At 28.1% G+C, this 13145-nt stretch overlaps 1 protein-coding gene across 3 annotated transcripts in view; it reads right to left on the bottom strand.

Moving 5' to 3' along the window:
- SP1173 (major facilitator superfamily domain-containing protein SP1173) overlaps positions 1-13145 on the bottom strand; it is a 281971-nt gene that overhangs the window by 188 nt on the left and 268638 nt on the right. For all 3 annotated transcript variants that reach the window (XM_075358237.1, XM_075358235.1, XM_075358236.1), the window contains 5 exons: positions 12782-13056; positions 11234-11383; positions 10896-11065; positions 3521-3688; positions 2413-2607 (listed from right to left, as the gene is read on the bottom strand). In XM_075358237.1, the coding sequence (XP_075214352.1) occupies positions 2413-2607; positions 3521-3688; positions 10896-11065; positions 11234-11383; positions 12782-13056 (958 nt within the window). The remainder of the gene's footprint in view (positions 1-2412; positions 2608-3520; positions 3689-10895; positions 11066-11233; positions 11384-12781; positions 13057-13145) is intronic.

Below are 13145 nucleotides of genomic sequence, written 5' to 3'. Positions count from 1 at the left end.
AAAAACATTTTTTTTTTCATCTAATCCTATAAGAAGATATTTTTATATTTAAATCAAAATTAAAGTACTTAAACCATTCATACAAACTGGAAAAACAGCTCATCTAACATTTTCTCTCATGTCCTGAGATTCGTTCTGTTTCTTTGTGATTCACTCTATAAAGATAATCGTTAAATAATTTTCATTGCAAACCGACATGGACAAAAACCTAACACACTTATTAGGACAGTGGGAAAAATTATTCTTCTAAATTGCTTATTAATTTTAAAATAGTAATTTTAGTCCTTCAAATAAAATCAAAAAAATGCATGTAAAAAATATCTCAAATTTGTTTAAGACATTCAATTTTTATCACATAGAAAAAAAGTCAAAGATAATTTACAAGCTTTAATAAAGGTATCTTAAATTTTTTTGCTTTTTGAAAAAAATCCATCTTCAGCTCTACTACCACCATTTAGCTCCTACTTTCTAGTAAGTTATCTCATCAGAAAAATAAAATTCTTAAAAAATTGCACATAAAGATTTTGTGTTTGACTATTTTTTAGGAAAAATAACTAATTAAATAATAGATTTGCTATTTTTTGTTCATGACAGCTGGCAATAAAAATTATTTAAAACTAACAAGCACACAGAGTATTATTACACAAAGAAACAGAAAGGGTGAATGTTCCAAAAATGAAAATAAAGAAAAAAGTTCATATAATCATGTGTTTGTAAGCACTTAGTTTTCAAATTATAACTTGTAAAATATTTTGCTCTTTCTGCTCAAAGATAAAATGAAGCAATATTAAAATTATTAGAACTTAAATTACGATGTAAATTAAGAAATTTTATTAAAAATTAAACAGACTAAAGCACGTCCTGAAATTTTTCCCATTTTTTCATGACACTCAATCTTTAGTTACTGGTTCAACTATTCTCTTTCTGACATCAGATGATGTTTATTCTGGAAGTTTTTTCTACTTAAACAGATATGAACAAGGATCAGTCAAATGTAAACTGGACTTTTGTCTTTATGACTTGTGTACAAACAGGAGTGGGCTGGCACAGAGCAGTAATGACAATGTAAATGTAGGGAAGAGACGGATGCTCCAGCCTCTACTCAATGTGTTATTGTAGTCTCTCAAATGAAATTGTCGAACGCTTCAGAATTTTGAATAGACTGTACACATAGTTTGGTGATGTTATGTCATACATCCAACTCTGAATTTGGTCCAGCAATTTTAAAAGAGGGCATGAAACTAGAAAATGAATCACAATAGGTATTCAAGAATAAGTGTAATAGATGACAACATTTAAAATATTCATTATCTCATTGAAAATGACTGGCACCTTAGGCTTAATGAAACTATTTCAAAAGTGGGTATTAGTCATAGAAGTTCCCATTCCATTATTACAAAGCACCTTGTGTTCCCGGTCTGTATGAAGTGGGTTCCAAGACTTATAACCAAAATCAGAAGACTGATGGAAATGCACCAAAGACTCCTGAACTGAATTCAATGAAAGGGGAAAAATATTTTATTGAACAGTCATATGTAATGAAACATGGGTCCATGACCAGATACCTAATTCAAGATTGGCAAATATGGAATAGTGTAAAAATGAAGAATCTTGTCCCATAAAGGCAAAAACACTAGAAAAAGCTTTGCAACTCTTTTTTGGGCCTGGAAAGATGTATTCATTGATTTTCTTACAAAGATTGCACAGTAAATGCTGTGTACTGCTATCTGTTGGGCAAAGTACAAGCTTGACATGAGCAAAAGGCACTGCTGAGCAATCAGGAGATGTTTCTCTTTCATGACAACACAAAGTCTCACACAGCCATTACCACTGGCTGTAATGTATAAAGTTTACTGCCTTACTCAGAACTGTTATTATTATAAAATATAATTTAAGTTAAAAAATATGTAATCATAATAAATAAATGTATAATAAATCATAATCAGAAAATTATGAATAAATAAATAAAATCCCATTATCAATTTTATTAATTTCAAAATAGATGAGATTTTATTTAACAGAAATAATAAACATATACATAAACAAGCAGGTACAAAAATTATATTACCTTTTTAACAGCCAATATGAAATAATTTTTTTAAATTTGACCTAATGCTTCTTTGAAGTTTCTAGCATTTAGTTCATATGAAAAATATAATCTCTTAAATCCATCTAAGCAGAAACTAAATAAATTACTAAACTATTTTTCGATTTATTTATTTATTTTATTAACTTCAAAGTAATTTGTAACCATGTCTTATATTAAACATGCTAGCAAGAGACAACTTTAATGTCTCACAGTAAGTATGTTTGTATTGAACAAGTACTCTGCAGCAGTTTTTACTTCACATATTAACTAATAATATACTTATAGAAATTAAACATTATCATCATGTATCTAATAAAGACTACCTTGTAGAGGTGCATGAGGATTTCTATAGCCTGTTGCTGTCGAACGACGCAGACATTTTGGACGGATGCAGCAATGATATATTATAAAATATAATGATGCTATTACAGCTGCTACAACAGCTGATATTTGATAAACAGGAATCAATGAGTCATTTTCACTTAAAACACCACCTAACACAGCCCCTATACTTCTGCCTGTAAAAAAGAAAACTCATTTTTCCAATACTTAATTACTTTCCACGCGTTTCTGTAACTTAATCACGTAAACACCATATTTATATATTCAGTCAATATAAAGCACAACAACAATTATTATTATGAGTAGACAAGTAATATATATGATGAATCATAAAATGTATTTTTTATTGGCATTATAAATCAGTGTTCATAATAAAATTAAAAGATAATATCCACCTCTTCCATCAAACCAATAATGATTTATGAAAAAGGGCCTCATAATGATTTTATTGTCATTTTTAATAAAATGTAGGACCATTTACAAATCCTCCCAATAATTTATTTAAAATACAATTAAAAGATATCTTTTTACAGAAACAATAATATTGCTGATGAATCTTTGTACTATTTAAAAAAAGCCCTTAATTGTCTACATATCCATTCAATGTGAACAAAAATATATGCCCAAATAATTGTCAATGCCTTCTTAATTGTGATTAATTTTATAGGTTTTTTTAATTTTAAATAATTAATATGGGTATAATCACAACTATTTTTTATTTTATAATTAATTAGGTATTGTATGATGCTGTTCTGATTAAGGTTTTATCACAGTTTCTCTTGAGCCATCCAGGCAAATGCTAAAACAGTTCCTTTTTTACTCATGAAGTAGCATATCTATTCATTTCTGATAAGATCTATACAATTCATTATTATATACCAATCAGCAATAAAATATTTATTATTTATTTTAATGAAGAAGAAATAAAAAGACAGATAAAATAATTTAAGATCATTACCATAATCAAAGCTGAGGCCAACAAGATGATGTGCTACATCATCTTGCCAAATCTTTTAAAAACACATTGTTAATAGTATTACATATTATTATATTAACATATACAAGCTACATAAATTTTATATTACCTACCTAGACAAAAATGAGCAATAACTGCTAAAGCTTGTCCACTAGTAGTAAGATGACGTGATACTAACTGCTTCATATACAACATAGCTGTGGCCCACATAATTCCAAGAGTGAACACCTCTAATGCTTCACAGATCAGAATCCACCATGGATTTACAAAGTACACTAAACCTGTAAAACAAAAAAAATGTTTAAATTAAAAAAAAATATTATTAGTCTATCTTTTCAAACATATGCTAAATTATCAGGTATTCCTCCAGAAACCAGTACTTGACTATTATCTGGTAGGAAACCGTCAGTCAAAATTCCATTAGCATATTTTTTTAAAAAACATTCATTCTATTTTAGTTTATTTTTTTAAATTATTGTCCTCCTTAAAATTGTTTAATTAAAATAATATGTTTAATATAATATTAAGAAATACTGCTTGAAATTTCTCATGAAAGTTGTTAAAAGTTTTATTTGCTTTTTAATTTTCATCACTTGAAGTTTTTAGCTAAATAGTATTTTAAGCCAGTAAATGATAAAAAAACGTTTTATAAAGGTGAGTATAGATCCTTGTCTGTCCATTCAAAACAGGTAAAAAAAGCTTAACAAGAAATTTATCTCGGTTATTATATTTGCTAAATTGTATCTTTTGTGCATAAAATAAAAAAGAAATTTTTCAAAACAGGAGCTGTAATGTATCATTATTGTTTTATTGAGCAAATAAATGCTCAGAAAAAAAATCCTATTTATTGCAAATAAATTCCAAAAATTTATTTGTTATCGAGAGAACTACTCAGAAAAAACTATTTCAAGCAGCTTTAAATAAAGCAGACACAATTAAAATTTCAATCTTTGCTGTATATTTACAAAAAAGTTTCATTTTATAAGTTTTTATTAAAGCGGGTTCTGCCATTCAAAAATAATCCCACATAAATGAAATTAGGTTTTACTTCATAAAATATACTGTAAAAATGAAATTTATTCTTAGCAACTAACAAATGAAGCTTAAATCTCTGATTTTAACAACAGTTAGCATAGTTTTGATTAAATGAAAATTCAAAATAAAATTCTATTTATTTTTTTAAGTTTTTTTTATGAGTACAGTACATCTTTGTAGAATGCAATTTAAACAGAAATTCAAAATACTGTTACATTAAAAATCAAGATGCACAATACGACATTCTATAAATTTTACACAATTACGTTTATCCAATAACAAAGTTGTAGTTAAATATATATGTTAAATAAATATATCATTCAGACCTGTCTAAAAGTTCTAGAATTTAAGCAATAAGTAAAACACATGGGCCAAAATATGTCAATATCAATCCAGTAACACATGGACTTTTCCAGAATACATGAAGAATTTTTTTTAAAACGATTTTATTATTATATTCATGTATTATGTTTGTAATGAAGCAAGTTTTTTAGGCATGTTCATCATAATTAAAAAAAAAAACCATGCCAGGTTTAATATCATAATATTACAGAAAAAGAATGTAGAATTAAAATAATTTACTTCTTTAATTAATTATCTGGGTAAATGTATTTATTTCTTTTACTTAATAACATACAATAAGCCTAGAATTGAATATGAGTAGTAAGTACATGAATTTAGTTGCTAAAATCTGGAGTTATGTTAAGCAACATGGCAACACAGATGATAGTGAGTGACAAAATAGAGCATGCATGCATAATCAATGACATCATTGGTCACATGATCAGTGATATCATCTATTGAAAAGTTGCCAAACTTTGCTCCAGACTTCCCATTTACGTATTTATAAATTATATTTATTTATTTATTATTTATAATAATATATACTTATATATTACTATATATTTGCCTACGAAATCGAAAGAAATAATACATAGTATTGTTTTGTAATTGACAGGCCATTTTTACTTATTTTCTAGTATTGTTTGATTTGATAGATATTAGATTTCCTAGTTAAAAACAAACCAGACCATTCATTCTTTGTTATTTCAGTAAATATTTATTATAAAATTAATAATAAACAATGTTCCTGTTGATTAATCTTTAACCATTAGAGGAGACCTTGGCTACTAGTCTTTTTACCACTCCTAAACAGGAAAGAAGTCCAGTATAGTTCAATATGCAAAATTGTCACTCTGAATTTACTGGCTGATGCAATTTATGTAGTACCCATCCAAGGAAGATGAAATGAAAAAGAAAACTGTTCTAGAACAAACATTATAGGGGAAAGGGAGGGACAAACTCTAGTAAAAGGTTTGATTAGAAATGCTCTATAAATACCTATTAGTTTTTCATTATACACATTTTTCTAGTATTCCCAAGATATACTGTCCCTTATAGAGTATATATCTATGCAATTAATAGTGCAAACAGGTAAATTTTGTCTAGAGGGGTTCTCAACCTTGTGCCTGCAGGTGCACATATATATGTCTGCGACAGTGTTGAAATACAAAAAAAATTAATTTTAAAATTAAAGAAAATAAATAAAAAGTTAGTTTAGTTTTTAAAACCTTGCTTAATGAGAAATTTACTAAACTTATACTGACCACCTATTATACCATCATGCCTCCATTGACATCTCTGTTGTATTAGTAGCATGGTATTAGTTGTACCGCACATGCTGTTGTAATCTCGTACTGTTGTCATGACATGCGATTGATATGTTGTGTTTTTTGAAGTTATATTTATTTTACGCAATTAAGGGAAAAAGATGAGAGTGAAATTGTTATATGTGCACGCACATCATCATACAAAAAACATAAATATAATGGACATAAGCTGTTAAACGAAGTTCAGTTTGTATATACATTAGCAAAGTTTTCTTGCAAGAGGCCAAAGTGATTAATATTATATTGTGAATTTGTTGTTCATATAACCTTATTTATTTACCCTTAATAATAATTATTCTGTACATAAATATCAATAAGTGTTTCAAGAGTTGAGGTTAACTCTGTAATTATTTGTTGTTAGTAAAATAATAATTATTAATTTAATAATAATAAATGTTATAATTACTATATATTCTGAAAATACCAGACATCCAGTAATAGTTTGATATTTCTTAACAAAACTAAAATTATTAATATAAAAAAAAAAGTTAAAAATATGCACATAAAGATTTCTAAAATGTCCTGAACTAAAATTGTTTAATTAATTTTATATTCATTTTTGTTATTTATTTATTTAAAAATTTAATATATTATCGATGTTTACTACTTGCATGGTTGTCTATTTATTTTTATTTTTTCTTAATTTAAAAGTTTTTAATATATAATTTCATTTATATTTTAGTCTTTGAAATGGCTAAAACTAATTCTGAAACATTTTAGTTATACCAAAGAAGTATAACTTCAAACACGCATACATAAGTACACACACCCATTTTTCTTTTTATTTCAAAATTTCACTCCAAAATGAGTAATCCAACTAAAAAACACTAAACCTATTATTGTAACAAATTGGGAAGAATACTACTTTGTTATCGAAAATAAGGAGAAATGTATTTGCTTATAATATGCAACAGTTTTATCAGTAATAAAAAAACATAACATTGAACGTCATTACAAAACCAATCACAGTTCTTTTGAGGTTAATTATCCACCTAAATCCAAGCTAAGGAGAATAAAATTTAATCAAATAAAATCAGGGTTATCTACCCAGCAAGAATTTTTTACCAACCATAAACAAAAATAAAAATGCTACTTCCTTAAAAATTTCTTATTTGTTGCAAAATTAAAAAAAAACATTTTTAGAAAGTGCACTAATTAAGGAAGCATTTCTTGTTGGAGCCGATTCGTTATTTGAAGGATTTTCTGATAAGCAAAAAATTATTTCAGCAATACAAGATTTACCGTAATCAAACGATACAAGTAAAAGAAAAAGAAGACATGATTTGAACAGATTTACAAAGTCAATTGAAAAATGATTTGGAAGAATGTGATTATTTCTCATTTCAATTAGAGGAATCAATAGATATATCAGATATAGCACAATTGGCAGCAATAATAAAAATGGTATTCAGTGATTTTAATGTGAAAGAACTATTAACGTAACTATCAATGCAAGAGCGAACAAGTGGTGAAGATATTTATAAAAATTACTCACAGAAATTAATATGCTTACGCACAAGTTATCAGCAATTATTACTGAAGGTATACCAGCAATGGTGGGCTGCAATAATGGATTTATTTCCCATTGCAAGAAAGATGAATCCTTTCCGAACAATATGTGTTATCACTGCATCATACATCAAGAATCATTACGTACCAAAGTATTACCCTTTGAACATGTTATGAATGTTGTTAAAATAATTAACAAAATCAACCAAATCCTTTATCACACAATTGTTTAAAGCCCTTGTCGAAAAGGACTAATTTTCCCAAGCTGACCTTATCATCCATACAGATAAACGATGGTTAAGTAAAGGTAAAGTACTTGCCTGATTTTTTTATCTTTTGGAAGAGATAAAGTAATATCTCTATATTTTAAAAAATCAAACGTTTCCACAATTAGATAACCTACAAGGGTTGATGAACTTGACCTTTTTAACTGACATATGTGAAAAATTGAACAGTTTAAAACTGGATCTCCAGAAAAAAATAAACATCTAGCTGAAATGATTAGCTGTATAAAACGGTTCAAAGCCAAAATACAGTTTTGGATAAATAATTTGACAACAAATTTTGTTATACACTTTCCAAAGATGAAAAAAATGATTGTTGACAATAATCTTGACCTAACATTACTTATCACTCATCTGAAAAAACCTTTAGAACAGTTTGAAAGTAGTTATAGAAGAAACATTGAGAATTGAAGAAGAGATTTTAGATTTTTAGAATGGCGTAATATTAAAATTTGACGATATGGTTGAAAATTTTTAGAATTCAGCTAACCATAAAAAGTATAATCTTTTGAAAAAAGGTGCCTACAAAATCAAATCCTGTTTTGGTTGCACATATTTGTGCAAATCTTTATTTTCCACCATGAATATTATAAAATCAAAAATCAACCTTGATGATTGTTTATGATTAGTATCTTACACTCCCAACTATGAGAAATTAGCAAATTAAATGCAGTGTTAAAGATCACTACACTGTGATCTAATTCAACTTTTATAATAAATATTTAATGTCATATATATAAAAGCCCACAAAAATATAATATAATACAGTTTTCATAAAAGAATGGTGCGGTTTCACTAATTCATAGGAAGATTGTAGGGAAATTTCTAGGTGTTATATTGATATCCCTGAAAGCCTCCAACCCAAAAGTTTGTTTATCAGCAGTTGTAACCACAACGTCAGTTCTTGTATTGTTGTTGGGGTGAGTTTAGTGAATTACTATGTTCTCGGTAAATACAAAGCAAAGTGTGTTTTATTGATATATGAATTAAAATCCATAATTTTAGTTCAACGTGCGTTCAGACATGAATTCGGAAGAGATCCACCACACAAAAATAACATAACACATTGGTTCAAACAATTATAAGAAACTGGATCGGTTAAGAAACAGAAATCAACCGGCAGACCAAGTGTACCAGACGAAACGGTTGAACTAATTAGACAATCGGCAATTAGAAGTCCTGGGAAGTCCATCTCCCGTCGAAGTGTCGAATTAGGTATTCCAAAATCAACAGTTCACAAAGTTTTACATAAAAAACTGAAATTACACGCTTATAAAATCCAGATACTGCAGGAATTGAAACCCGATCATGGTGTAAAACATTACAATTTCGCTGTTGAAATGTCAGACAGAATAAGTGAAAACAAATCATATTTAGATGATATAATTTTTCAGACGATTTTGACATTCCATGTAAATGGATGTGTTAACAGACACAATTCATGAATATGGGGGTCTGAAAACCCACACGCAATTATTGAAAAACAATGCGATTCGCCTAAAGTTAATGTTTGGTGTGGTGTGATGAAAAATCGTGTAATAGGGTCTTTATTCTTCGCTGAAAAAACAATTAATGGAGTTGTGTATCTTGACATGTTAACCAATTATTGCTTTCCTCAGCCGGATGAACTCAAAAACATTCATCAACTTCATTTCCAACAAGATGGTGCTCCCCCGCACTTCAATGCATTGGTCACGGACGCTTTGAACGAAAAATTTGGAGATCGATGGATAGGCCGGCAAGGACCCATACTTTCGCCTCCAAGGAGTCGAGACCTGACATCTTGCGACTTTTTCTTGTGGGGGTACATCAAAAGCGTTATTTATACATAAAAAATTTGCGAACTAAACCACTTAAAAAACAGGGTTAATGAAGCAATGATAACCATTAACGAAGAAATGTTAACCAATGTTTGCAGAGAAGTTGAGTATCGTTAGGACATTTCTCGAGCGACTAAGAGCGCACATATTGAAATTTATTAATTATGTAAAAAAATGTTTGAGACGACAAATTTGAAAAATAAAAAACATATACTGTAAGTAATTCTGTTTTAATTTAAACCATGTTCAAAACCGCACCATTCTTTTATGATAATCCTGTATAATATATAATATAATATATATTTATAACATATATTTATTATATAAATATATGTTACAAAATGTATATTATAATAAAAAACATAATACTTTTTTATTTATTTATTTTTTAATCCAATTGCATCCGCCACTACTTTTTGCAATCTCAAATGGCCCTGTACCACAAAAAGGTTGAGACCCCTGGTCTAGAGCAATCTCAAAAATTATTGACATAATTTAAGAAAATCTTTAACTGCTTTTTGAGAGCCCACTTATTTTGGATAGAAAGGCCATATAGATATTGTTACTTATTATATTTTTACTCCTTTTGTTACCCTTAATAAAACAAAAAAAAAGTTTATTTAAAAGTTTAAGTTTAAAATAAAAATTAAAGTTTATTTAGGCAAAAACTTTTCATTCATAGAACTCCAAGAACTGATTCTTCCTTTCCAGGAAGGGAAGTTTTTTTGTGAGGTTTTCAAGACTTCTTTTATCATCTTGGAAGACCCTTTTATCATCCATCTTTTATTATCCTTGATAATAAAAATAAGGACAATAACAACAAGGACAACAACAATAAGGACAGGCAAATATTGTTGTTAAATGAGATTCAGATTCTCTTGCTCTCACTTCAGGCCTCCTTTTCAATTAATAACAATTAGAACACCTTAGCAATTATCAGAAAATTAAACATAGCAACTCTTTTTTTCATGATGTCAATATTTCAACTCCATGTTTTATTTTAGCATTATCTTCTTTATCATCTCACTTTAACAGATTTATACATTAATTTACCTGATGACACTATTCATTTTCTCTCTGTTAATATCAGTTTATATTTACATATAGATATTACACTGTATAATAAAAATGTATCATGTACACACTTAATTAAAAAAATCATTAACTAACCTGTGAATCTGATTATATAAAATGTAAATGCAGTAATGAATAAATGTGAATGACCACAGTAGTTTATAATTGATTCTGAATAACAAAGAAACGGAATTGATGGAAGTGCTCCGGCAGTTAGAGTCAATGCAACCAATAATTCTGGCCCTTTTAATTCAAGCAGAAGATGCCTAAAAACAAGAAAATTTTTTTTTATTATTCACCTTATTCATTAATAAAATTAACATCACATTTGGAAGTATAACTTTTAAGAAAAAATAATTTTTATCAATTACATTTTGAAAATTAAAATAAATATCACCTGCAAATATAGTAATAAACACAAAACAACTACTAACCAAGGTAAATATGAATCAAGAGTGCTCCATAATGTTCCAAGAAGTACCAATACAACAGTTACTGCAACAGTTTCAATACCAGCACCTTTTACAACAAAAGATCCAGAGTTGGAATGTAACCAATAATCAACTGGAGAGAGTGGCATTGACCTGAATTTAAAAAAAATAAAAAATAAAATTACACATACTGAAGATCAATATAAATTGTTAATACTACTGAAATAACTAAATATCTTAATGTTATGAATTAAAAAATACAGTATTTACTGGGTGAGCAACTTAACGCTGTAAGAATTATATTGTGTAATCGCTCAGTACACTGTCAAATCAACAAAAACACCCAAAAATATTATCAACCAAAACATTATAGAAATAATAATAAAGTAGCTGTAATAAAAATGTTAAAACTTGAGAAAAGCTCAGACATCAAAATAAATACAAACCAAAAATCCCAGCAATAGATAATTTTATAAACTATCCATCAATCAGTAGATTCTGTATAGGTTAAAAGGAAAAGTAAGGGCCAGTATTTGGCATTTAAAACTGAAACAAGCTATTTCAATTAAAATATACTAACAGAACTATAAAAAAACCTTCACGCCTAGGTTGGGTTTTTCTCAAAGCTACTGAGAAGGAAACAAAATCCTTGAATAGGTTCACAGATAGGGTGCTCCAACTGAACTCAACATATTCCAAGGTAACAGTAATTCAAATAGATCCACTTATGATAGATAATCCTGTGATCATCTAAGTAAAATCAACAGAGATTTTGGGATTAAAGAGAGGAAGTGATTAAAGATAAGGGAAAGAGGTGGTCTAACCATACAGAAACTGAAAAGAGACAAACCACCCAAAGTAGTGGGAATATGACATATTCCCATTTAATACAATATAGTTCCATTTCAAGTAAAGGGGAATACATCCCATCCACAATTTCTTGGATAATCAATCAAAGCACCTTTACTCACAGTAGGATTAGTACATTTCTAATCAGTGACCAGCTGCAAAAGTAAAAATATTCTTATAATATATATTGCAACAAGTTTGTTTTTCCACTCATTAATAAAACCTAACTGAGAACATGTTCAGATTTCCTTACGGAAAATCTTCAACCATTCCCATAATTTTACAGAAATATTCAGCAAAAATACGAGTGTAAAATAGTCAACTAGTAAATATGGTAATTTAATAGGAAAGTTCCTGGTCCTCCAGATCTGGAAATTGATTGTTGGGCTTTTAACTAAATATTATTAAAAAAATAATAATAATAAGTCAGAGAAAATCTAAGCAAAATGAATTAATAAAACAATACTGACTATAATTCCAATAAAAAAGAAAGAATTTAAACAAGGTAGGGGGATAATAAAATAATAAAGATTCTTTTAACTTTGATTTTCAAACAATGTATATAAATGAACCAGCATCACACTAAAACAAGAAATCTAAAAAATTAATCTCCACTGTAAAATTAATTTAAAAAATACGTTATATTTTTTAATGTTAATTTAAAATAAGCAGATTAAAAATAAAATATCTAAATATACTAACTTGTCAAAAATAACAATGATTCCAGCAATGACTGATAATACAGCAAATGTAATAATTGGTACAGCATAGAGTGGTACTGTAGGATTTGATATTCCTAATAAATCGATTACTGTCATATAGGAATATAGTGATACTGGAGGAAATATTGCTATACCAAGTGCCGCAATCGCAAGGTGTGAACCTATTCCTACTTGAGTATCTCTAGTAGCAGTAATTAAACATGAATCAAGTAATGCAACTACAGTCACAGGAAAGATATCAGCAAATGATCTCAACTGAAACAAAGTAACACATATATACATTTATATACTTATTAATTATCACTAACATTCTACTAATATTTCAAGTATTAAAGTTTTTATCA

The sequence above is a fragment of the Lycorma delicatula genome, chromosome 2 (genome assembly GCF_047948215.1).
Source record: "Lycorma delicatula isolate Av1 chromosome 2, ASM4794821v1, whole genome shotgun sequence".
NCBI classification, from domain to species: Eukaryota; Metazoa; Arthropoda; class Insecta; order Hemiptera; family Fulgoridae; genus Lycorma; species Lycorma delicatula.
This window is presented reverse-complemented; position numbering and strand designations above follow the sequence as displayed.